The 24,948-nt window shown below is 40.0% G+C and overlaps 1 protein-coding gene across 5 annotated transcripts in view; it reads right to left on the minus strand.

The window, feature by feature from the left end:
- KIAA1549 (KIAA1549 ortholog) overlaps positions 1 to 24,948 on the minus strand; it is a 141,454-nt gene that overhangs the window by 9,403 nt on the left and 107,103 nt on the right. For 3 of the 5 annotated variants that reach the window (XM_066183890.1, XM_066183893.1, XM_066183892.1), the window contains exons 11-18: positions 17,485 to 17,687; positions 14,062 to 14,186; positions 12,887 to 12,901; positions 9,343 to 9,548; positions 7,397 to 7,620; positions 6,120 to 6,264; positions 4,279 to 4,512; positions 3,270 to 3,322 (exon numbers count right to left, since the gene is read on the minus strand). In XM_066183890.1, coding sequence (XP_066039987.1) covers positions 3,270 to 3,322; positions 4,279 to 4,512; positions 6,120 to 6,264; positions 7,397 to 7,620; positions 9,343 to 9,548; positions 12,887 to 12,901; positions 14,062 to 14,186; positions 17,485 to 17,687 — 1,205 coding nt within the window. Of the gene's footprint in view, positions 1 to 3,269; positions 3,323 to 4,278; positions 4,513 to 6,115; positions 6,265 to 7,396; positions 7,621 to 9,342; positions 9,549 to 12,886; positions 12,902 to 14,061; positions 14,187 to 17,484; positions 17,688 to 24,948 lie in introns of all 5 variants that reach the window. The other 2 variants (XM_066183894.1, XM_066183891.1) reach the window with 2 other exon arrangements.

A 24,948-nucleotide genomic window follows, 5' to 3' on the forward strand; every position in this document is an offset into this window, starting at 1 on the left:
TCAATGTTGAGGAAAACATTTACATCTGAAGAGTATGTTTTAACAAAATTTTACATGAGTGTTTTTCACATGTTGCAGTCTCCTTAATGCAGAGAAAAAAGTCTTGATCTTGAGATCTTGTTTTCCCCTTGGGGGAAAAAAAGTATATTAAATGAAAAAAAAAAACCAGAAAAGTAAGACTTCAAGCAGTGATGTAGCTGCTTACCTCAGCAACAAAGCTGACTCTACCCAAAGAGTTTCTAGGCACACACTTTTGGTCTAAACCAAAACATAAACTGCATTAAATGTGTATTTTGTGAACAATTATTACTTCATGAAGTATTCTGATAATTTTTTCAGAAAGTTGTCAGAACTGTGCTCTTTTAGATTTGTGAAACAACTCAAAGCTGTCATTAGCACATATGAAGAAATGCAATGTATACTGAAATTAATGCTTCCTATCAATCAGGCTGGTGCTGGTAGTCACTGCTACGTATTTGCTAAAAAAGAGTTAACAACAGAAACTGTAATCTATCTAACTTCACTAACTGTGTGAGCGTAAATGAAGCAAAGTGAGACAAGCAACCAAACTCAGGCACATGGAACTACATGAAGTGAGGGCTAGGGATGAGTTTTCCATGCTTTTCACCACAATGGCATCTTAGCCCTCCTAGGCTACAGTCTGCAGTGTATCCTATTCCTCAAGATTTCAATTTTACAACCCTTTGTGTTTTACCACAAAAGCCTGTGACTGCATCTCATTCAGACTATTCTTGATTTGTGTTTTATTTGGAAAACTACCTACCTTCATATGTGACAGCCAGATAGCAAAGAAAGTTGACATAATAACTTGCCTGATAAAGCACAAAGAAGTAATTGTAAATGAAAGTACCAGCTATTTGGCATGCAGTGTAACTAAATGGAGGAGGTTTAAGGGCCTCAAGCTGTAACAATCCCATTGTGGAAGTGCTAGAATTTCCCCAGTTCCTTCACGTACAATCCCCACCTGTCCACTCAGCAGATCCAGAGGAAACCATTTCCAGCCACACAGGCTAGTTAAAATAAATGCTTCAATGGGTAGGTAATGTTTAACAACATCACTTCTGTTATGTTGATCACTGTAATCAGTAAAGGATGTGACCATCTGGCCCTTTATGCCTGCAGTGTTGAGCTGGAATTTTGAAGCTGATGAATTACTACAATTTTTTGATGTTGTCTAAACAAAGTATTTTCTCAACATTACTGCAAATGTATTCTTTTTGTGCCAATTTTTCAGAGGATGAGAAGTAAATTATTTATTGCTGATGTGTTTGCACTTGGAAGGCCCACATTTAATAAGGTTTCATCTTCTCAATCTTTATATGATAGCCATAGCTTCTCTTCAAAGATCAACGTAACAGTATAAAAACAGAATACAGCATGGCATCTGTATCACACAGGCTTTCCAGTACTCCTTTCTACTTCCAGACTGAAACTCAGTTTTCAATTTTTGCACATCCAAAAAACCCCCAAAATTATCTCCAGCCATTTAAGTCAGGAGATACCGCTCCAAAAATCAATTTTACACCACTAATCCACTATAGCTCAGTATATCTATCCCTGTTGCATGATTCAATATCCATTTTTTGGCAAAAGCTGTTCATTGTGCCTTTATGACTGCCTAGCTGTCATGTGACCTAGATCTTTTACATTTAATTTTTTTCCCCAGGTTGGTTCCACCCCATTAAAGATGCTGATGGTGTTATTACAGAGGAGAGAACAGTATGCTCACCCAACTATTATTCCATGTATTGGATGTTTAACCCAATGGACTATGACACTGATACATGCCACCTAATCACACTATTTTTCCTTCCTCTAATTGGTGCACTGCTTCTATCAATTTGTTTATCATTATCTTCAGATTTTTAGAATAACTTCCACTGCACAACCATGAAAACTCTTTCCTTTTTTTCTACTGACCAAGCTTTAGGAATCTTTCTATTTTAATGAAAATTTAGAGGAATTCTTTCTGTCCAGATCAGTGACTTTGTAGATTGTTAACTTAATCTGTGGACACTGGCAAAGCCAGCACTTGAATTTTTGCGATTCACATAAATTCAGACGGCCTATGCCAAAGAATGATAAACTTTTGAACAAAAAACGCATTGTGAAGACACTATCTTGCTCTTGTGTATTAATATGGACTACAGCACTTTCATGATTAATTTATCACATTTTCTCTGAATATGTAACAGGACTACAAAGACAAAATCTCCTCAATAACAAACAACTGGTTATGCTTTACACTGACAGTCTCAAAGCTCATAATCTTCAAGGTAACCTAAATTACAGAGAGTACACCACATGTCATACTGCGTGCCATTTCATGTATGCTCCACACACTGAAACTGCCACCTCCAGCCAAGAACTAAGCAAGATGTTTAAAAACTCCTACTTGGTCGTCCCAAAATCAGGTTGCAGAACAATAAAGGAAAGTTCTTCACAGCCATTTTACCATCAAGACTCCAAGCTCACTGAAGTCTGACGAATGACATGAATAGCTGTGGGATTTCATCTCATGTGGTGAACTCTTACGAAAGTAATGAGAGAGCAGCACAAGGGCACCATTTTACCATCCTGGCTGCAGCAGCTTGGAGAGGGTGAAACAAGTCTCATCCCAGTGAGTAGCATGACGCAAGTGTCCAACTTCACATGTGGTTAAAACACAAAAACCAAATGTGAAATTAACAGACACCTGGACAACTGTTTTCTCCCCTTTACACAATTCTCCCACAGCAACGGCAGGAGAAGATGGAAAATTTGTTCTTCCCCTGATTTTATAATAATAGGGCTGCAAGGCAGACTTTCTCTGTGAGGGTCACTGTGCTCTGTCATTTATTCTCAACTCGGTTAAAAATAGAATGAATCTGTTAGTCATATGAAAGCTGTTGTGAGTGAGTGTTGCCCTGAGGATATAGAAACAAGATGAAAGCAAGAGTACTGGGAGAATTACATGCATCTGAGTAACTGTTTCAGGCTTTCCAGAAGCTCAGACTCAGTGGTTTACTGAATATTGGAAGGATAACTCTATAGCTGAGAGGCTAGAAACACTTTTCTTTTAAACAGAGGCTTGGATTCCATACAGCATGCATATGTCATTTATGCTTCATAAATAAATAACACAGACTGGATCCGGACTCCTGCGTCATTTATACAGTACTTTGCATAATAATATACCCATGCCAGTAAGAAATCTGGAATAATTGCAAGGAAAATAATAAATGAAAATTTTATCAGTAAAAAGCTACCTTGATAGGAGACCTGGTGCTGCTGGTGGAGTCATTCCAAATTCCATGTATCTCTGTCAGAAGAATGAAAAAAACCACCAAATTAAAATCAAAATTCATACCTTTGGAAGTCCACGGTCAGCCTTTTAAGGGATGAATGGCATAGATCACTAAGCCCGTATGTAGGACTTGATGGCAGCCACAGGAACTTAAGTTTTACAAAGGAGCACAAGAAGATCTGGGAATCACTGCTACAGCGGGCTACAGTCTCTTCTGTGTGATCAGTCTTAATTTAAAAACCTTTCAGAAACACTTTCTCTCACTTGCAGAAGATCAAGAGCTGCTTCAATGTCTACTTAGCAAAAGGCAAGCTTTGCATTTGGAAATCTCTTTTGACCTCAAACAGCATCAGACTGTAGCAGAGAGACCACAGCGCTCAGACTCATCAGATCTTGGGATGACCTACAAGATTATCCATGCGTTTCAGTGCTCCACCAAAAGTGAAAAATCATACACAGAAACACTGCTTCCCTAGCCCTCACTTCCTGAAAGCTTTTGGATATCCTGCTGAAAAATATTACCCATGCCGAAGACAGTCTTTTTTTCATTGTCAAAATAGGAACTACCACACATATTTAAAAAAAAAAAAAAGTTTTACTCTTAGACACAGCAAGACTCACTTGCAAAAGATCCTAACAGGGAAGAACTGAAATTATCCTAAAGGCAAACTCCTATCTTCTCTTGTGGCTGAGATGGGAAAAGGGAAAAGAAACCAAACAGCTCAGAAAGCAAGTTCACCATCTTGTGATGGTCATTTCCTAATTCTCCTTGTTCCAGGAATGTTCTGTACTTGTGGTAAGTCTTGACAGCAAGGGCACAAAACAGTGGCCGTGGCTCAATGAGTGCTAACTCCCTGCCCACAGATGCCCTTAAACTGCATCACGAATGTGCCGTTCAGTGCCCGAGCTGGCCCATGAGGTGATCCCCACTGTGTGCAGTGCCCCCATCCCTGCCCACGGCAGCTGCTTACCGGCTGTCCCGCGGAGACGCCGGGCGGAGCCACGGCCGTGGAGGTGGCGGCCTGGCTGCTGGGAGCCACCAGCGCGAAGGCGTCGTCCAGCAGCGAGTGCATGGTCTGCCGCGCCTCCTCGATGGACGGCTGCGGGGGCACGTACTGCGACACCGGGTGCGAGGGCAGCCCGGGGAACTTCCCCAGATCCGCCGAGGACGATGTCTGCGGCTCGGGAGGCAAGTCTGGATCGGACTGGAGGAAACAGAGGGAAGGTGAAGGGCAGCCACAGGGAAGATCTAACCGGCTTCCGAGCCCCTGTGGGCCTTCTGTCTGAGCAATGTTGTCTTAGCCAGAACCACAGCATCTGCCCTTACCCTCCCCACTTCTGCATGCGCATGCATAACACTGGCAGCTCCAATACTTCATTCAGTGTGATCTGGAGGATTCTGATCTCAGGTAAGGCAGCAGAGCTTTGTGCAGGAGTTACTCAGCTATAACAGAAATCTAGTGGTTTGCAAGCACGTAATGAAGTCATGCAGAGAGCGTTTCTCTACTCAGAAAAAAACCCAATCAGCTCTGTCTACAGCTTGGACTTCTTTGCAGCTTTTGCAATTCTAAGAAATTAATTGTCTTCAGTTTCTAACTGACCACACCAACAGTAACATTAAACAATTATCACCTCCTAGAAAAACACAGAAAGGAAGCTGTTAAGGAACTAAGTGGTTATCTGCATGGAACCTGAACTTGGGTGCATCACCTGAATGGGATTCATGTAAGTGCTTCATTGCAGCAATACCTTAGGCATGCATCATAATTACTACCTGGGATCTTACCACATGGGCTTATTGTTCATCAGTGAGAGGAAATTAAACGAGCTTTACAGCAGCAGACTTATTATCAGAGTTCATTCTTACCACTGCACGCAGACTGCAAAATCAGTTGTCAAGAGGCACAAGCCTTTACTTTATTAGGAACTTAGCATTCTGAGCAGTCTCACTGCAGATGCCAAAGGGGCTGAGCCTGCTGTGTGCCACGTCTTAATTAAACAGCTTCAGATGATAATTCATTCTGCTGCAGCATGACATTAAAATCATCACACTCATGTTTGAAGGCAAAGGGAAACTGCAGAAGTCGACATGAGAGTCACCTGACTGCATATGCAGCCAACAGTGAAATTCCTAAAATTATTAAACCATCTTTAAAGATAAGAATTGTCCAGGGGCTTCCAATATTAGCATTTGGCTTCATGAAATCTGCTTGGAAGTGGTTAAAGATGCCTAAATACTGTTTGTGACATGGATATGATTGAACAGAAGTATTCCCCAGTGTCCTTTTTTAAGATGCGAAACAAAATTAATTTTCAAGACATTGCACTAGAATTGTTTCAAGTTACTATCGTACAAAGACGTGTTTCTCTATCATTAATAATTAATTCCTGCATTTGAAAGATGAGATGATTTCTCACAAAAAGACCTGAGTCTTCCACTCTGTAAGAGCAAAGGATAAAATTTTCTGTAATATATGAATATGTAACATTCAGCAAATTGGACTAGAGTGAAACTATGTTCAAGATATTGTGGAACACGTGAAGCACACTTTCACACGCATAACACAGTGGCATTAATGAAAACAAGGCTTTGGTTCTTGGCCTCTGTAATATCAAGGAAAACTCGGCAGAAGTTTACTGCTCAATAACGACAGACTGTCAATGTAATCCTTATTTCACTCTGATTTACATGCTAACTACATGACCAAAACTAACCATATCACATGGACCATAAACAGAAGGCCAAAAACCTGTCAGTGTCACAACTGCCATCATTATCAGAACATTCCTGCCATTCAAGAGACATACATACAATATAAGCAGAATTATTGACTCCTGGAGGCCTTTTGTATGTCCCATCACTGTCAGTTGTGATTAACCTGTCCTTTTCGGCATCAATCGGGCTCCCATTTATCTGATGGCGACGGCGCTGCTTGGGAGAACGTTTTGCACGAGAACTTAACAGGAAAGAAACAAAAAGCAGAGAGAGAGAGAGAGAGAGAGAGAGAGAGAAAGGTAATCACATTTATTTTTGAAATTTTTCTTCTCATTCCACTCAGGGTTGAAGTCCTCCGCCCACTTCCTCCAAGTCACCCTTGCCTCAGCCCCATTTCTCTTCCCTTTCCCAGTTTTCCATGCCAGTCCCATTAGGTAGCTCAAATCACTTTTCTCAAGCTTCTCTTAATAACACTCTCATTGGCAACTCTCCAAAAGACCCCATTCTTCCCCTAAATTCTCTCCAGAGTCACCTTCCTCCTACATTCATCTGTCCAAGTTGCCTGTGTTTCAGCTCCCCAGCCCAACGTGTAAAATACCTGCAGCCACAGAACAGACCACACTGCCAATAAGGCTCTGTGCTCGGTACAGAGGGTTGAACCCTACCAGACAAACCAGCTAAGGAACCCACACCATAGGAAAAAAGATACTTTCTATCAGTGCAGAAACACCCCAGGGCTCCAGGAGCAAAGTGCCTGTAGTCAGAAGCCCGAAACAGAACACAGGGAAAACTTTCTCTGTAAACACAAGGTCAGGAAGGCAGATCTGTGAGGCTGACAGATGTGCCTTATAGCCTTTTATGTATCCCCTCTGGGTAATCTCATTGATTTGTGAATTTGCCTTTAACATTCAGAATCTTCATGTTTTTTAGGTTGCTCAAGATTTTCCTTATTTTACATATTCCCCTCCCCCAACTCCTGCTTTCTAAAAATATTATTACTTGCTGGTTATATTACTTGCATGTTTCTTTTCTAGTACCAATACTGCAACTTTGATCCCTCTACACCACACAAGAATTATTCAAACAAACAGCAGAGCAAACACTAAATTAAGACTGTTGTCACACATTTGGGCTTATTTATCAAGAATTCACTGCTGAGAACTTGTAAAAAAATAATTGAAATCAAAACATAGTTGCATGCACTGAAATAAATAGAAGTGTTTAGAACAACCCAATCCTTTTTGCCTAGATAACTCAAATTCAACTAGTGATCAAAATGATTTTAAGCTCTGACAGTTAAGAAGTACAGTTGTGATGTAGTTTGGGCACTGACTCTAAAAGAAAATTGTTCATTCCATCTTTGAACTCGCTACCTCTTCCTAGGCTCTATGAAGACAGTAGGCACACTGCCTCCAGGGTCCAAGATCTTGTCAATCTGCATCTGTGCCTTGCGATATATCCTGTGCTGCTCTTTGGAGTCAACCATCACCACGTCATCCACCACTGGAAATTCATAGTGCCCTTTACGCTTGGCGCGGAGGCGGATCTTATTGCGGTGATGCTCGATCTCAGATTTATGCCTCAGGGCTGTTTGTATCTTAAAGAAGAAGAAGAAGGAAAAAAAAAAGAGGAATGTTTTTTCAGTTGTATACTTTTCAAACTGGATTTTGCTGCTCTTCTGTAAACGTCTCCTCCCTACCTGTCTGCCCCTGCCTCCCCCCTCCAAATCTCTGAAGGACTAAAATAAGTCACACAATTTATGAACACACTTTCTTTCCTGGATATTTTGCCATCTCCCCATTGTCTCCCCAGGTAGATGTACTATTATACACAACATGATTGCCAGCACAGCAGGTGCAATTAGGGGGAAGTGGCAGTTTGTTAACAAAAAGCAGGAGGAACACAAAAAACTCCTGCTGTCTGCCAGACATAACACCACTCTGAAAAAATAAGACTACCCAGTCTGTAGTTAGCTATGCTAGGCAAGCAGACAGATATTTGATCAACAGCGTTAAAATCTGCCACCCTTTCCCTTTAAGGACCTTCATCACATAAGAAGCAAGAAGTTCAAGAGCCAACTGAGCTCATAACTCAGTGCCTCTGCTGTGCATGAGAAGCTGCCATATGCTATGCAGGAACATAGCAGAAACACAAGGGCCCAGATCCCCAGATGAACATGGCACTACCAGCTCTACATCATCTTGGAGGCTGAATTTTCAGGCCTCTCTCCTACCTTTTTTCAAATTTCATGGAGTGCATCTCATTATTTGGGAAAAGCTGTTGTAACACCACACTTTGTATGTCTGGGCCCAAAAGCCACTGAAATAATTCTTATCACTGATAAGCACTTGAGCACCAGATTAGGTAGCAACAACTGCTCTGCTTGTGCTGGACTAGTTCTGCAACACATCTGCATCAGCAAACTAAGAATCAAAAAAACCCTGATTTTCATGTATTCTCTCATGAAAATAATAATAAAAAAGCATATATAGGACACAAGTCAGACTTGCTCTTTAGGTTTATAGTTAGAATCGTATGTCTTCCGCCCATACAGATAGATTTCTGTTTTGTGGCTCCTCTTGCCCCTGTATCCTAGATCTATATATTTGCATCTATTCAGTAAGGTACTGAGAAACACAGATTCTTAACAACGTTCAGTTAGAGGTTTGAGTAATCTCCCACTCTAAATTATGAAAAAATGTCATCTTACACCCAGTACTGGAACCAGGATGCAGGTAGGTGCTACTGTCAGGCAGTGTATGATGTGGTTTTACAGTGCATCACCTCTCCTCATGCCCAACATGCTCATACTCTGCTTACAGTAGCATAAGACTCAGAGAAAGCAGGAAATGTTTTATGTTTACTGCCAGGTAAACACATTAGAAGTTGAAAGCAATTAATTGGGCTGCAAATTCACACTCCAGAACATTCTGGGATAACGTTTTTTAGTAACCAACACCCTGAGTTCTGAAAAATAAAAGAACAGTGTAGAATGAAAACCAAAGTGGGCCATATGTTCCAATTATCATAATTAGCACAACTCTCTTTAAGTCATGTCCTGCTGACTAACAAAAGGATGCTAACACAAAGGTATCGTAACCATCAAATCCTCTGTGCTTAAATTTTGGTTTAGGCATCTCTTAAAAACAGGTCAGATAATTTCTCTGGATGGAAGTAGGATTATTCCTGTAACTTGTCAAGATCTACCTCCTCAGGAATTTACAAGGAACTCCTGATAACAAGAAACTGGATACTTTTCACTTCCCCCTCGGCTAGACATACAGTCCTCCAGAAACATACAAAGCACTTTCAAAAATACCTCTTTATTAATTTTGTTGGTCTCTGCTACTCGATCAGAGAGCACCGAGTTCTGAACGGGAGGTGCTGCCATGGGCTGCATGGCAATCAGCTGGATCTTGCTTGGGACCCGTCTGCTGGCATCTGAGGAACGGGACATCCTGTCCACATGTTCAAAGATAGAGGCTGAGGAGTGCTGCTCGTTTCCGCTGCTGGTCTGAGGAGGCCCTAAATCATGAGAACCAATGCAGAGTGAAGCAGTGCTGCCAGGGTTATCACAGTCAAATGTTAAGCACTACAGATGCTGTGCTACAAAACTATACCCTGATTTCCATCTGTCTCTAATGTGCCCTACAGGCCTTCCAGCTGACTCACATTTAGTGTACAACAAGTTTACCCCGTGGTTTGTAAATTACAAACATTTTCCCATTATATTTCCAGAAGGTGAGCTGTCATTCTTTATTTCTGTAAATCAAGCTATTGGCACTTGCAAACCCCCAAAATCTCAATCTACTTTACTCCATAAAAAGCTGTTTAAGTACATTCTGCTAATGATGCCTCTTATCAGCACTTAAGAAGATGCAAATTGCTCAAATGGGGGTTCAAAGTGCAATGAAAGATGTCTCCATGCAAAATGCATTTCTTATGTGATAGGAGTGGTCCAGGAACAAACAAAAAACCCCTTAGAAATCTCCACAAAACACAAAGAATTTTACAGACATTTTACTGATTAAGGCTTTTAAAGCAGTTTTTTTTCTCTGTGACAGGATAAATAGCTCACATAATAATAAGTCAGCTGCATAAATACTGTCATGTTGCAATTTGTTGAACAGGTTAAACCAACTCAAATACAATCAGCAAAAGACATTATGAAAACCAGTATGCATGGAAATGCACCCTAGGTCCTGCCAACAGTGAATTATTTCAATAGAAATAGGTCATCTCCCTCAAAAGACTTGAAATCTACAGGATCACCCCAGTGATCTGCAGTTAACTCAGATTTGATGATTTTTTTTTCTGAATTAGACCTAAATCTGAAACTGCTACGCAGATGGGGCTTGCAAAAGCTATTGAAAATTTTCAAAACCTTTTGTCTTATCCATGTGATAAAGCCACACATTCTCAAGCTGCTTTTCACCACAAAATACAAGCAATGAGAGATCAAGACTTGTGACTCTCCTTACGAAGGGACACAACAGTGTTGAGGGACAGAGTCCCACATCTTTCCACAGATTTCTGATAAGGGGATGTGGTTGTCAATATTCAAATCAGGACAAAAATCTCATTTGATTCTGATACAGTATCAATTGTTGATCAACATGATACAACTACAACAGACAGGAAGGGAAATAAAAGAGTCACTGCTGTGATCCTGTTGCAGCATGTGCTGGTAACACAGGATAGGGTTCAGAAGAGGAGTGAATCCTATCTTCTGTAGGAGGTTACAGTAGATGACCTGCTCCTTTGCTTCCCTCTTCCAGCACAACATGGGAGCAGGACAAGAAAGGAATAATATGTTTTAATATATTCACAGCATACTACTTTTGGGCTGGAAAGCAGTGTGGCCACAAGTTAAGCAAAACACATATTCATGTTTCTCAGACTTGACCAAAGCACTGCCAAACAAACACATTTACAGAAGGCACGCATCATTCATAAATGTGATTTCTCTGTATAAGTGCTCTTAAAGAAAAGGTAACAGCTCCATTCAAGACCTCTGTGTCCCAATGTTTCGCAAGACACAGTGCCTAAATGAAACATATCCATCTCTCTTCTGCAGTTATTTGTATCACCTTAACCATTTGTCATCTTCACAGCCTCATCTTCATGCATCTGTCAGAAGTGTGCAAGCATTGCCTCTCACAGAGAGGGGCACAAGATATATTAGTTAGTGTGAATCCCTCAAAGCAATTGTGTAGTCAATAGAAATCTGAACTTCTGCATCCATCTTCCCCACACAATAGTCATTTTTTCCTCACCTTTTCACTCAATCAGCCGTTCTCAAGCTCACTGACCTCCCAACATAAAATTTTAAAGAATATATTTGTATTACTTGGTTAGCGAGGTCCAATATTTTCAATTACACTGAGCATCCACTCTGAATCTTTATCATTTAATTTGTAACTTTCCTTTGTACACACAAACAAGTGCTTGGCAGAGGCCTCTTAGGTGAAAGGATTCTTAAACTGATTTTGTAAAACTGAAGTCCCACTGACAAATTTTGGTAAGGCTCTATAGTAACATCATATGGTACTCCTTTTTGCAGAAAAGGTACACACAAAAAACCTTCATAAGATGCATCTGACCTTTAAATCCTCTCTGTGAGCATATACTCAATGTGTCCATAAAGACAAACCAAGATGGAAGTATAGAAAAAATAGGTGAAGTCAAGAACAGCACAGCACCGTATAAATACAACAAAAGGAGAAATGGTTTCTAACTCAACACATGAACAAGGTCCTGTACAAGTTTTCACAGAGAGAATAAGCCTAATTTATCTCATTTCAAAGTTCTTATATTACACTATTACTCACATTCAAAAAATCTTCCTTAGAAAGCTATTGGAAGAATGAAATTTTGATTTCAGAACAACTCAGCTGAGGCTAAAAAAAAGAATGCAGAGGTACTAAATACCCCAATACTAGTCAGATCATGTTTTAACAACTAATCCATATAGGTCACATGCCAGGATCAATGTTCATCACTGCTCCCTGAGTTGAAACCATTGATTGAACTGCAATGTCAGGAAGCTATGATCTCATATGAAAACCAATACAGCTGGAGACAGAGAAACGCTACTGCTTCCTGCACCCTCAAGAGACACAGCAGTCAAGGTGCATAAGGCCTTATCCAAAATCAGATTAAGTCAATGGGATTCTCCAACTCATCCACTAGTATCTTAACCATGCCAGACGATGCAATTAGAGATACATTTCACACAGTTTCTTTGTACCCAAGTAGGTGACATCCCCAGGATGCAGCTGATGACTCATTACACCCACCAATGGAAAGCAGCATAGTACAGAAGAATGGACAGAAGGCTGGCTACTATAAGATGGCCAGTGCTATCAGAGGACACAGTCCTTATTTCATCACTAGATGATAAAATATATTATACATTATCAAAGACAGCATCAGCTTTCTCCCACCCTGTGTTTGCCATGTCTCAATCCTGGCAGAGAAAACATTACTTCACAACAAAATATTTGTGTTCCTTTGCAGGTAGATCATGTTTTTCTTGGGCTTCCAGTAAAGACACTAATTCAAATATTATCTCCAACTTGTTTATAAAAAGCTGGTTTCAGGACCAACAGCTGCCTTAGTTTTGATTCTTTCAGTGATGTTTTCCTCAATAATTTGAAAGAATTGGGAGGAAAAAAATTAGAAAAATGTGCAGGATTACTGTAATTTGTGTTACAGAGACATTTTTTATACTTCAAAAGCTCAAAAGCAATTTTTTTTTCTTAAGACTCAGAAGACAAACTCTTCCATCCTTAAAATGTAATTGCAGCTACCCCAACAGCCCTTTTCATATTTGTACTCGACTACCAGCTCTGGTTACTTACCCACTCTGTTTGCTCCTGACAACATAAAGGAAAAAGAAGAGACAACACAGTAATTATGACAAATAATTCAGCTAGAATGGCAACTGGAAAAAAAACACAGCAGTAAGATGATTGCATTTACTTTTGAATGAAATGCATGAACTTGGATCAAACTGCCAAATCTCAGCTGCACAAAAAGGGAACTGAATCTTCCATTTAGTAGAGAGCTCTCTGCAGACAGTGCCTCCCAATTCTGAATGCTAAAAATAGTCCCTATGATTTGCAAACTAGAGGCATCAAATGCTGAAAAGATAGTGCATCTTAACCAGTTAAGGGCATGATAGATAGAAAGGATGCATTTTACACAGGCTCTTTGCTGCCTTTACCGGGTAATTCAGATGCAGCAACATGTAACATTTCTACAGCAAAAGGAAATGTTAAACATTACATAAAGTTTTAAGGCAGATAGAAAATGAAGAGATGAATTTGGAGTTCCCAGGTAAGAAGAAATGGGACAACACTAAAACAGAGCAACAGAATTCAAGTCAGATAGGTTGGAAGAACTCAAACCCTCCTGAGATGTTTTCCCACCTTTTCAAATATATAAATATATATATTTTAGAGTAAATCCAAGAAAACAGTGGCACTTTAACTGGAAGCAAGATGGTTCTTTATAAAAAAATACCAGTGTTATTAACATAGTAGCACTGAATTTTGACTGTTCTAATGTACAATCATGCAAGCATTTTGATAACTGATTTACAACTTATTTGTAAAACTTTTACCTCTCTGGTGTCTTTTTTTTTTTCATATCACTTTTTCAAAGTTACTGTTACAGACACACTCCCGTGGTCTGAAGTGCTGCTGTGACCTCTACTGCCCATGCAACTGTCTGCAATTCTGCCACCATGAGAGACACAATTAGAGTTTTGCTGGAGGTGTGTGTGGCACAAAAGGAGGCAAGATTCATTCCTGCTAGGCCATTTGTTTCAAAGGCTTGCTGGAATGAAAGGAATGTAAAGCCCTACAGAAAAACAGAAGAAACTAAACCAAATATGAAGGCATTTTCTGTGCCAAGAAGCAAAAAAATCAACAGCCAAAGGTGAGTTTAGAAATGTTACAGCTTCAGAGTAACTCTTCAACCAGAGTAAAGCACTAAAGCACACAAGGAGGAAAAAAAAAAAAAGGTGACAAACCCTTTTTCACTGCTCTTCGTGGCTTGCCCTCATTTGCAACAGTTGATGGTCTTGCACTTTCCTCTCCTGTCTCTCTCCCGCTGGATTGTTCACTTGCTGTGGATTCAGCATCTGATGGCGAAATTCTGCCACAAACATTGCAAAACAAACAAACCAACACGTAACACAAATTTGCAAGGGGGAATAAATCTCACAAAGAATCGTGTGCTAAAATATCTTGTGAAATCGGCTAAAGTTTTCCTCTGTTTAATGTAATACATTATCATAGCTAGATATTCATTGCCCCGATGCTACCGTTGTTGTGTGTGAAAAATGACTGCAACACAATTCACATGTGATCATATTATTAAGTAATCTTTCCTTTAAAATACACTAGAAGAAAAAGCTCTGCATTTGTAACTAGCAATTTACCTTTCAAAAAGAAAATAATTATATTAGGAGTATGAAACCCACATAGGTAACTAGTCTAACATTCAGCCTTACTAACTTGTTGTTCTCTTGCTAACAATACAAATCTATGTAAATATTTTTCTGACTAGTCAAATGTAAGGCCATTCAAAAATGCTTCTTTTATGTATTTATTCCATGCAGTCACAAGATTCTTAAGAACATTTGTTATCTAAAAATTACAATCTCAGTGCTCACAGCTTTTGTAGGCAATACAGAAAAAAAAATACCATGAGCTTCTCCAACAAAATACTTCAGCTGTAAAATTATTCTGATAGTATAAAAATAGAAAAAAATACAGGGCCCACACCACTGCCTGACACCAAAACCTGTCTTTTCACATGGGATCAGCCTTTGTGATAGTGTCTCTAGTGACCATTTTGTCCTGTGAACACTCTTCTATTCTGGCAGGGAGTTAATCATGGAGAGGGTGCACATGTCTGTGCATTAACCTCATTAGTGCAGGATTTGCTTGGGCTAGATGGGTATCTGAACTGGTTACTGAGGCTCTTGGCTAAATATCAACCTGCCAAGAGCTCACAGACTAAGACAACTATAGGCAGCCTGACAAGTCCATTGAAGTTAAATCTACTCCTTGCAGCTCTGAATTCAACTTCCATTTTTCTCCACCCTAAACAATGCCCTGATCTGCAGGACTGTAATACTAATGTCACATCCCAATTAAAAAAAATAATACCAGGGAAAAGAGGATAAATGATCCTCAATGAGATTAGAGATCTGCATCACTGCATCTTTTTCTGTTGGGGAGAGGGTGTGCAGAGCTCTCATCTCCATCACCTTTGTCCTGGTTCAGCAGAGTATGAGGCTGGAGTTCTGTGTCCAGATCTCCTACTGACTTTGTGTTTCAACTCGTGCTCTGCATTTCCCCTCATACTCTTTTCTCAGCGTATACAAATTATCACCAAGTATAATTATAGGAACATAAATAGTGTTGAGTCACCATCAGCCATTTCTTCTAAGTGCTGAGGGGTATGCAGTTGTATACTCTCAAGTCAAAATAACAGATCCAACTCTTAGCTGGAGCCTAGGGATGCTGAGCTTTCTGAACTCGGCTTGTTTGTTGTTTCTTACAGATATAGAACGTGTACTCACATCACTGCTAGATTTCCTGGCATGTAACATACAATCCTGAGCTGAACTGTGATGAACTGAGTTTTGTATTTCCTCACAAAACATCCAGCAGCTAAACCCAACACAACACAGTATGATACCATTTCACATTTCAACTTCTGCCTCGGGGAATAAATGTTTCAAATCGCAAGCTGACATGGGCACATCAGCATGGTAGGGAGATGATGGCAACATCTCCAAGCCTAAAGGAAGATTTGTTCTTAAGGGAATATGAGGGGGAAGAGAGAGATTTTCTTTTGATAACATTTCAAGTGTCTGAACTGCAGGTCAGTCACTCTCACCTCTGTGCCTAGTAAGATCGTGGAGCAGATTGTCCTGGAAACTATGCTAAGGCAAAATTAGAAGGGGTTTGGTGACAGCCAACATACCTTCACTAAGGGCAAATCACACCTGAATTACTTGGTGGCCTTCTACGATGGGATCATGGCATATTATTAGAATGCTGGCTTCTGAAATTTCACCTGCCTAATTTTCTGAATTATTCGAGATGAAATACAGCAGCAATCTCAAATTTAAAACTTACTTCTTATGCTTATCTGCATAGAAATATAGATGCCTTCCCTTCCCTGATGTATCATCTCTGTCCTAAGCCGTGTCTAAACTTTTTCAAAGAAACACAGGAACACTTGTCTTTCAGATTTACATTACTTTGTTTTAAGTTATGTAAGCTACACCAAAACTAATACAGCTCATTTTTCTTCCATTATTTTCCAGTTTTGCTCACCTTCCACTCTACCACTGGTAGTCTTCTACTTACAAGGCCTGTAAGGAGTTAGGAAGACAGGCTTACCATCTGGAAGGGGGAAACTGAGCTCTGTGAAGCCCACAAGGGGAAGTCAAAGCAAGGATCTTAAGACAACTGGGGTTTTAGAGGAAGCACAAAGGGCTGAACAGAGGAGCAAGTTGTGTTGCGTTAGTTTCTTTCTCAGCTCATCCAACCCTTGATTGTTTGCCTTTTTTTTTCCCTCCCACTGTGCAGTATCACAGAGGTATAAGCACAGGGAATGCAGAGCTGGAGACAAAGAAGTCTGAGAGTGAGGCAGAGGAAGAATTACTGGAGAGTGTAGTTCAGAGGGGGTCTTCTCGGAGTTCCATTTTTTTTGCACGTGTTACCTCCCACTTTTTTTGTGCCCAGATCCATCTCTAACGCACAGCTTTGTTACATCATTTATCCTACCACCACAATCTCTTTCCAGCAAGGGATCACCACACCACGTTAATATTGGAAAAGGCTGCCACTGCTGACAGTTGACAGACCCTTCTCCATTTGCACAGATGTGAATTACCATTTCTTTTTCCGTAGAAGGCTCATTTGCTATGAGACCCCCCCCCAGATAATCATAAATAACATTTCTGCATCTTCCCTGAATTTTGGAGCTATGGCTTCATTTTGGAAATCCCAAATCTTCGTATATGTATTGATCACTATTAACGTGATTGAAACACATTACTCCACATCAATGGCTTTCATTTGTTTTTAACTACCCGTTGGCTTATTAGCTAGAGACCACAAAGAGACTGCATTGGAAAACACAGACTTGGTGTTTCCAGTGAACAAGCAGTGACTTGACTCCAGCCAGCTCAGCAGTGTCTTAAATAGCCTTCTTAACTGGGTATGTTCCCTTTAAAAGAAAAATGAACACTAAATTCTCACAACCCTGTACTAATGAGTAGTGAGGTGTAACAGTGCCGGCTCACTAGAAAATGCAAGTTCTGGAGCCCTGGAACAGTCCTTTCCACTGAAATTGCCCTAAAAATACAGCAATCGCTGGCCCTTAATAAACTGCTGTCTACTACAATTTGTTTTTATCTCTGTGAACTGACCTCCCTCTGTGTCGAACAGTCTTTGAAGGCTTTGTGGAAATCTTGGATTTGGGGCTGGGCACATCTCCGTTTTCAGATGGGGTAGTATCCTTAATAGGTCCTGGTAAAGGAGCTGGCTCATGGATAATCAGGACATCATCTTTATTGTGCTGGCCCAGATGCTGCTTAGCAAAATCAAAGCCTTTCACACTGGGGGCTTGTAGCTGTGGGAAAAGAACAAAGACAAGAAACAGGAACAGTAAGTGACAATGAGTACAAAGGCTTTGGTTCAGATCTGCAAACAATGGCCACTGAGAGGATGGTCAGGCTATGGTAGTCTCAGGAATGAACATGAGAGCACCAGGGAAAAGAAAAAGAAACTCTCCACAATTCTGCCGCCTTACTGAAGTACATGATACACAGTTTAAAATTCCAAATCAATAAATCTAGCTAAGAAACAGACTTCTCATGCTGCTATTATTTTTATTGATATTTCTTTAGATTTAATCATTGTATGAAGAGCTTTTTGTGTACTTGTGAGTGCAAGGCTGTAGACACCTGTGATGGCTACCACCATCAGGTCATATTTCCATTTCTTCCAGCCAAAATGGATGCAGGATTTAAAATAATTTGATTAGTGGCACTGTTGATCTTTCTCATTTTGAGCTCCCCAAATTTGGGAGTGCTTGTACAAACACCTAGTTCATCTGATGAAAGATAAACACTCTGCAGATCTGAGTTATAAAGCAGCTTGGCAATGACTTGACAGCCAGTACTGATGCTGCCAGAAAAAAACCTGAAAAATCTCTTAAAAATTTCATACTGAACAGACAGAAGAATATACAAAAGGCTTTGGAATTTAGACAAATTGTCCTAAAGATTTTATTCAATGAGCATCTTGCTTGAGAAAGACACAGAATTTGGCCTTTTACTTTCACATCTCTATTTATAAGAAAAAGCTTATCAATTACTTGATTCAGACTTACTCAAGGCTCCAGGTTTCAAGCTCTCTGCTGATTTTTGGGGGGCTTTGGAGTAATTAGAAAATCTAAAGAACTAATTAAGAGTAAGTTTTTCTTCAAACCCCACTCAATTTTATGCAATTTGGAAGTTGAAAGTAGAAAGAAACATTGACAACTCCAGTTTTTGAAGCACGCGCACACACAGCCTGCTGCACCCCACACACACAAAATCCTCTGCGAGTTCCTAGAGCTGATTTCCTGCAAAGTGAAGCATGTGCTGGAGTGCATTTATGGGTGCGTCAGGTTCCAGATGTTTAAATGAACCCTCTTTCATAAAGCTAGGCATGGCAACACAGCTAACTGCACACAGACTCGTCTGATATCATGCCAAAGATAAGCTTGCCTAAGGAATATTCTGAAACAATCTCTTCAAAATATTTTCTCAGTAAGCAAACATTTTCCAAATGGTTCTTAGAAAGGGCGACGCAGTCGAACAAGCTGCCTGTTTAAGCCAGTAGATGGCAATAAAAGCTCTTCAGTAAAATCCAACGGTTTATCTGCTGAGGTTTTGGAGTTAACTTCTCACAAAATGAGTAAGCTTATTATTTGAACAGATCTGGATATCTTCTGCTCTGTCCATTTGTCCTGGGCTTTAGAACAGTTCCCTTCAATGCTGCATTATGGGTGATTCAGTTATTGAATGTATGCAAATAACTGCAACCACCTATTCAAAAAGGCACTGGGGAGCTATACTAGGTGAAGGAGTAACTGTGTCTCCATTTTTTTGAGTCATTGTCATCTACTGAAGCCCTCCTGAAATTTTCCCTCCTTCAGATGTCAAACATATCTCTTCAGGATCTTGCTTACTTAATAAACCCCCTCCCCCAAAACCCTTAAAAAATCCCCACACCCTCCCCCAAATACTTCCGAAGACAAACTTTTCACTTCTGCTGTCAGAATTATCAGGCCAGGTTGCACCACTTTGATTATTAAAATTCTTGGTTACCCCACCTCACTTACAGCCTGTTCGAAGTTATTATGTCTATTCTCCTAGAAGATATTCCTCAGTATGACACTCTACCTTTGAGCCTTCAGTGGCTTCCCTTCTTCTACCCCTTTCATACAACCCCCTCCTGCCTGCACAGCCCTGCTGCTGCTTCCTGGTTACCACTTCCTCTATTTCACTACATTCCCCTCCACAGACTCCAATCCCCTTAGCTCCAAAGATGATTTCTTCACCATGTGCTAGGCACAATTCTTCCACAAAAAATCTGGTGGCACTCTACCCTTTTCTCATCAACCTGCAAAGTTACTACTGCTTTTTGAATAGTGTGATAGGTGGGGTGAGGAAGGACAACTGAAGAGAAACATTCCAGGAATACTGGAGTTACCAGAATGGTTTTCCTAAGATTGCTGCATGTCAGAAGCATGAACTTCAACCTATCTTAGAATTGCTTTAGCAGACTGAGTTATTTGGGAGTAAAAAAACATACAAAAATATAAATTTTTCATCTTTTAACTTTGATTAGTCTTATTCGTAGTTGCAGTCCAACATAACCATTTATCTAAGCCCAGTCACGGGAACAGATATATTTATGTGTACATGCACATGTGCCACACCATATGTATCTACAAATGTTTATCTGCAGACAGACCACACAGCAGCTGAATTAAAAGGGCTGTTAGTACTGCAAAGACCAGCGCTCACACTGTAAGAAATGGCAGTTAAGATTATCTGAAACAACCACAACTGGATCCTCTCACACACAGGCATTGCAATAAAGTCTTGAGTGAGAACATCACAAATTCAGTTCTTCCACAGGAAGCCTCTTGCTCTCTCCCACCCTGTTGGATCTTTGGCACAGACAAAGCCTTCTGCTATTAGTCAAAGTTGGGCAGAATGTAAGAATGTTATTTGCAAAAGCAGGATCCCCATCTCATTTCATGCAGAAGCTGGCAAACACATACTGAAAAGAGAAGGGGATGCCAGGCGAGTCTTTTATTCATATAAGTTTACAGCTAGGGTGGCTATGATTTTAGGGTTTCCTGGAAACTTGCTGGCAACAGAGGACTGGCCAATCTCAGCTATCACCACCCCAGGCACCACAGAACCTATAGGTATATTTTCCTTCAGCTGGAGCCAGGTAAGCTCCTCAGCTGGTCTTACTTTTCCTTGATAGGCAGAACCATTCTCTCTGCCCCACTCTCTTGCCTCTCCCTCTTCCTGCCAGCTGCCAGGGCCAGTTTACAGCATCCAGGAACATGAGGCTCATCAGTCTTTACTCTTTTAACACCTGGTGTCATAACAAGCTCTATATAACATCACAGAGAAAAAACCCTCTAAGCCTTATGGTACAGCTCTACAGACCTTGCAAGCGCAGAACTGACATAATCCTCTGACAATTTAACTGATAAATCTCTAACAAGTCTTTGTCAACCCCATGCAAACATTTTCCTGAAGTTTTAAAACTTAAGCCAGAGACTGGCAGCTCCCCACAGAATCAGCAAAAGCATTTCCCTCATACCAAACAACCTTCTTGTTCTCTTTCCTTCCACATCCTACACCCCCCTAAAGCTCAGAATCTGCACTGGAACTTCTCCATGACAATTTTTAAAATTTAGACAGAGCATTTTATTTTCTCTTAATCTTGTTCTTTGGAAAACAAACTTTTTTTCTCAACTTATAAAATAGTTTCAGTATGAAACTGATACTTGAATGGAAATGGCCTGAATGCTTCAAGTCTTTCAGAGTTCTGTACAGCCAAACATTTCTAGATATCTCCTGCTAAAAATACTTAAGTTGGCACTACCAGCTCCAGCCAATACAGAGACTGTATGCACGTGTGTGTGTTTGTGCATATGAATAAAAAAACACGACAAAAAAATGTGACAATACATACACCTAACACGTGATACATGACTGAATATGAAAAGATGACCCTCAAAAATGATAAAACCACTTAGTAAAAGTAGCATTATTTGAAAAACAGAAATACTAATTGGATTACTATTGTAGAAATAACATTGACATAAGCCTGCTTTGTTTTCTCAAAAACACAATCTATGCTTCTCATACCTCTCCTTGTAGACCATGGCAACATTACTACTTTTAACTGAGAAATGATAGCAGCCAAAATCCACATTTTCAGTAAGAAGTGTCTGAAGGACAGTGAACCACAACTCTGCCTTCTTCAAGACCAGACAGTCAGATCACTGACTCAGTGAAATGAATGGTGTTACTCTTGACTGAAGGTGTTTCCAACATTTTTTTAGAAATTTCTGTGTGCCACCTGATGAATTCTTTATTTTCTTTATATCAAGTTATATATCAGGCTGCATCACCTCTGCCCATCCTTAATCAGGATACCACATGTGGATCAGTCATCTATTTACATATTAATCACCACCAAGGAAAGAATGCAGTATCTTTTAAAGAGTGCTTATTAAGTTGTGCTGATATTGTCATTTGTTCAGGCACTGAAAAGGAGCATCTTTTCACCATCCTCAGTGCCTTTACCCAGGACTGCACAAAACCAGTCTTGGCAAAGATTTCTTGTTTTAAATATAAGTTGTTAGAGGTTTTCATTTATCTTCAATATATTTCTGAAAGGGAAAGAGAGAAACTGCTCTGAAGCTTACCACCAAAATGAACACATCTAAATCACTGCACTCATAAGGAATTATATTACTGTACAATTGCAGAATCTCCCAAAATCTTAGAGAAAGATGACTTCATATTGCTAAGTCAAGAGAGATTTTAATTCTATTGTTACATACTGAATGAAAAAATAAAAACCCAAACCAGTATTTGAAACTCAATTCATAACAGCATCAAATAATTTCTGCAGAAGCCTACAAAATCTGTGCACCTCAGTCAATTCTTATTGCATAAAAGAAGATAGTAGTTTCAGTGTTGTTCAAGCCACTGAAACACAAAATGGTTGCCAATATATTGTTTTGTTGGATGCAGAGACACACCAGGAATGTCAACAACCTGTCTTCCCAAGAAAGCAAATGCTGCTCACAGGCCAGTGAGTAATTTCAGCAGAAAGCAGAAGAATAGAAATACACTAACTCAGTATTCTCCCTGTAGTTCCTACAAGCAGCATTTGAATTTGGACATAGTATGAAGAATAATGTATTGAGACCATGTTCTACTGATTTTATACCATGGTCTTGCCTTGTTCTTTGTAGATCCAGCTGAACTGAGCAGAGGCTGTTAACATACATTTCTAAGAAAATAAATGAGCTAAGCATGTACCTTAGTGTCAGTGCATAACCTGTGAACAGGATAAGAATCCCTATAAAGAAGTCCTGCTGACTCACGACCTTACGATCATGCTAGCATATGGAATGTTACAGGATGAAGAAACTTTTCAGAAAAAAAAAAAAGCAAGTCCACAAGCTTAAACATAGCAAAACAATGAAACATGCTGTTCTTAAAATTAATGTGGGTTGAAGATTTAAGTCAGTGTGATTCAGGACAGCTTAAAGCTACTTAAAATTAAAGCTACCTACACACTGCCAACTGACTTCACAACCTGACATTCACACAACCAAATTCTTGTCCATATCCCCAGGGCGCCATAACATGGATTAGTGTGAATTCACTGCCTCACTTTCATGATGCATCTAAAAGGATAGTAATTTGTAGCTGCTTGTGTGCTTGGCAATGTCTTCTTAATTTTAACTCTTTTTTCACTATGTGTCCACTATCTCACCCAAGAAGTCATCTACATCTTCTTCCCACAAGGATCATTCATCCATGATTTGCAGTCACTGCTCCACAAGATATTCAAAACACCTACCAGCCTACCAATAAATAAGAATATAGAAGTAGTGAGGCATGTTCACCTTTCAGGGTCTCATTTTCTTATTCAGCTCATTTTTCTATCCTCATTCCTACATATCCTTCCACATAAGTACAACCCTTGTATTTTCATTTGCATTGCTCTCCTTCAACATAAACCCCTTTGAGATGATGGGCAGGGACTGTCTGTAAAGTAGGCATACAATTTATACATGTGATTCACTAACAATAATGCATATCTGATTTAAGACACAAAACCCCTTCATTCATGAAAAAAGCTTATTAGAAGATCTCGTAGAAGGAGAGTTCTGACTCCATAGCCACCTTCAAAATACTGAAAAAAACCCCCACTTATATCTCCTGAGGTATTTTTGTGCCATTGTGAGTTTTTTCTGACATGGGATATGATGCAACCTATTCGTACCATAAGCCAAACTTCTTCCAATTCTACTTTTAAAAAAACCCAACACTAAGCATCACTGAGAAATGTGCAAAGGGGTGCCTTCACAGTTGCTGCTTTGGAAAATTTGTTTAGGAACCAAAACAAAAAGAAGTCTCTAATTTAAATACCTTCACTTGGTAACAGTGTTTGTATGTAAAAAGAAGTGCATGTGCAATGACAGTTCCCTGTATTTATTTTATCTTACTTGGGATGCCACCACACTCCCACTACAGTGGTGTGATAGTCTGTGCCCTCTATGGCAAGCCTCAAACCAGAAGTAGGATTTTGAGACCTGAGGGCCAAAAAAGAGGCTGCATGTACAAAATACCACCCATTTTCTTATCTTGGACCAAGTATCTCTACACAAATTATATTTCTCATTTGTCATCACAATAGCACTTTGGTCAACTACTACTATTTCTGAGAATAGGCAAAGCAGTTGAGCAAAACTGTCCTTGGGGGAAAAAAAACCACCTATACTTAAGGTTGCTTGGGTTTCTCCCATCAAGTTGGGAAAAAGTAGCACACTGCAAAGCCAGCACTGGCACAGAAAATCAGAACAAGCTGGTATACAGCCTCTGGTCCTCCTTCCCTCTGCTGGAAAATCAGAACTGTGTTACTGCTTACCACCAAACAAATAGTAGGGAGAGCAGGAATCCCACAGAAAATACCACCTCAGGAATTTTGCTTCCAGAGTGGGACTGAAAACAAATAAAGAAACCCCTGAACTTACAAAACTTTATAAAGCCTGAGATTCTCAAGACACCTGTCCTGAAATATTTTCTTAAGACAGATTCTTCTCGCGGATTTTCACCATCCCTCTCCTTCTCCTTCGTGCATTTCTTCCTGCCACACTAATATTACCATGACAGCTCAGTAAATTTCACCAAACACAAGAGGGATCATGTTGTTGAAAGCCCATAACTCTGAGTACAAATATGCCCACAGGCTGCTGAGATAACTGCTGTAACAGGCAGAATTTTGTTCCTGAATCACACACAGTTTTAGCTTTCCTCCTCAGACAGAAATGCCGCTGGGTGGATAGTATCTTAATCATAGTTTGTGAGGTCTCTTTGCACACTGGTTGGATTGAAGTGCCAGGAGTAAGTCAGAAGAAGATTGGCAACTTTATACAATAGACAGGTCACTGCTGTCTCAGTTTCATCAGATTTTCGTCCCTAAGTTATGTTAAACAATTACTCCTCTAAGGCCATGTAAAGAACTCCAACACCAACTGCAAACTCAAAGAGAGATAGCACAACACATAAAAA

The sequence above is a fragment of the Chamaea fasciata genome, unplaced genomic scaffold (genome assembly GCF_029207755.1).
Source record: "Chamaea fasciata isolate MVZ Bird 193981 ecotype frontalis unplaced genomic scaffold, bChaFas1.0.hap1 SCAF_5, whole genome shotgun sequence".
NCBI lineage: Eukaryota > Metazoa > Chordata > Aves > Passeriformes > Sylviidae > Chamaea > Chamaea fasciata.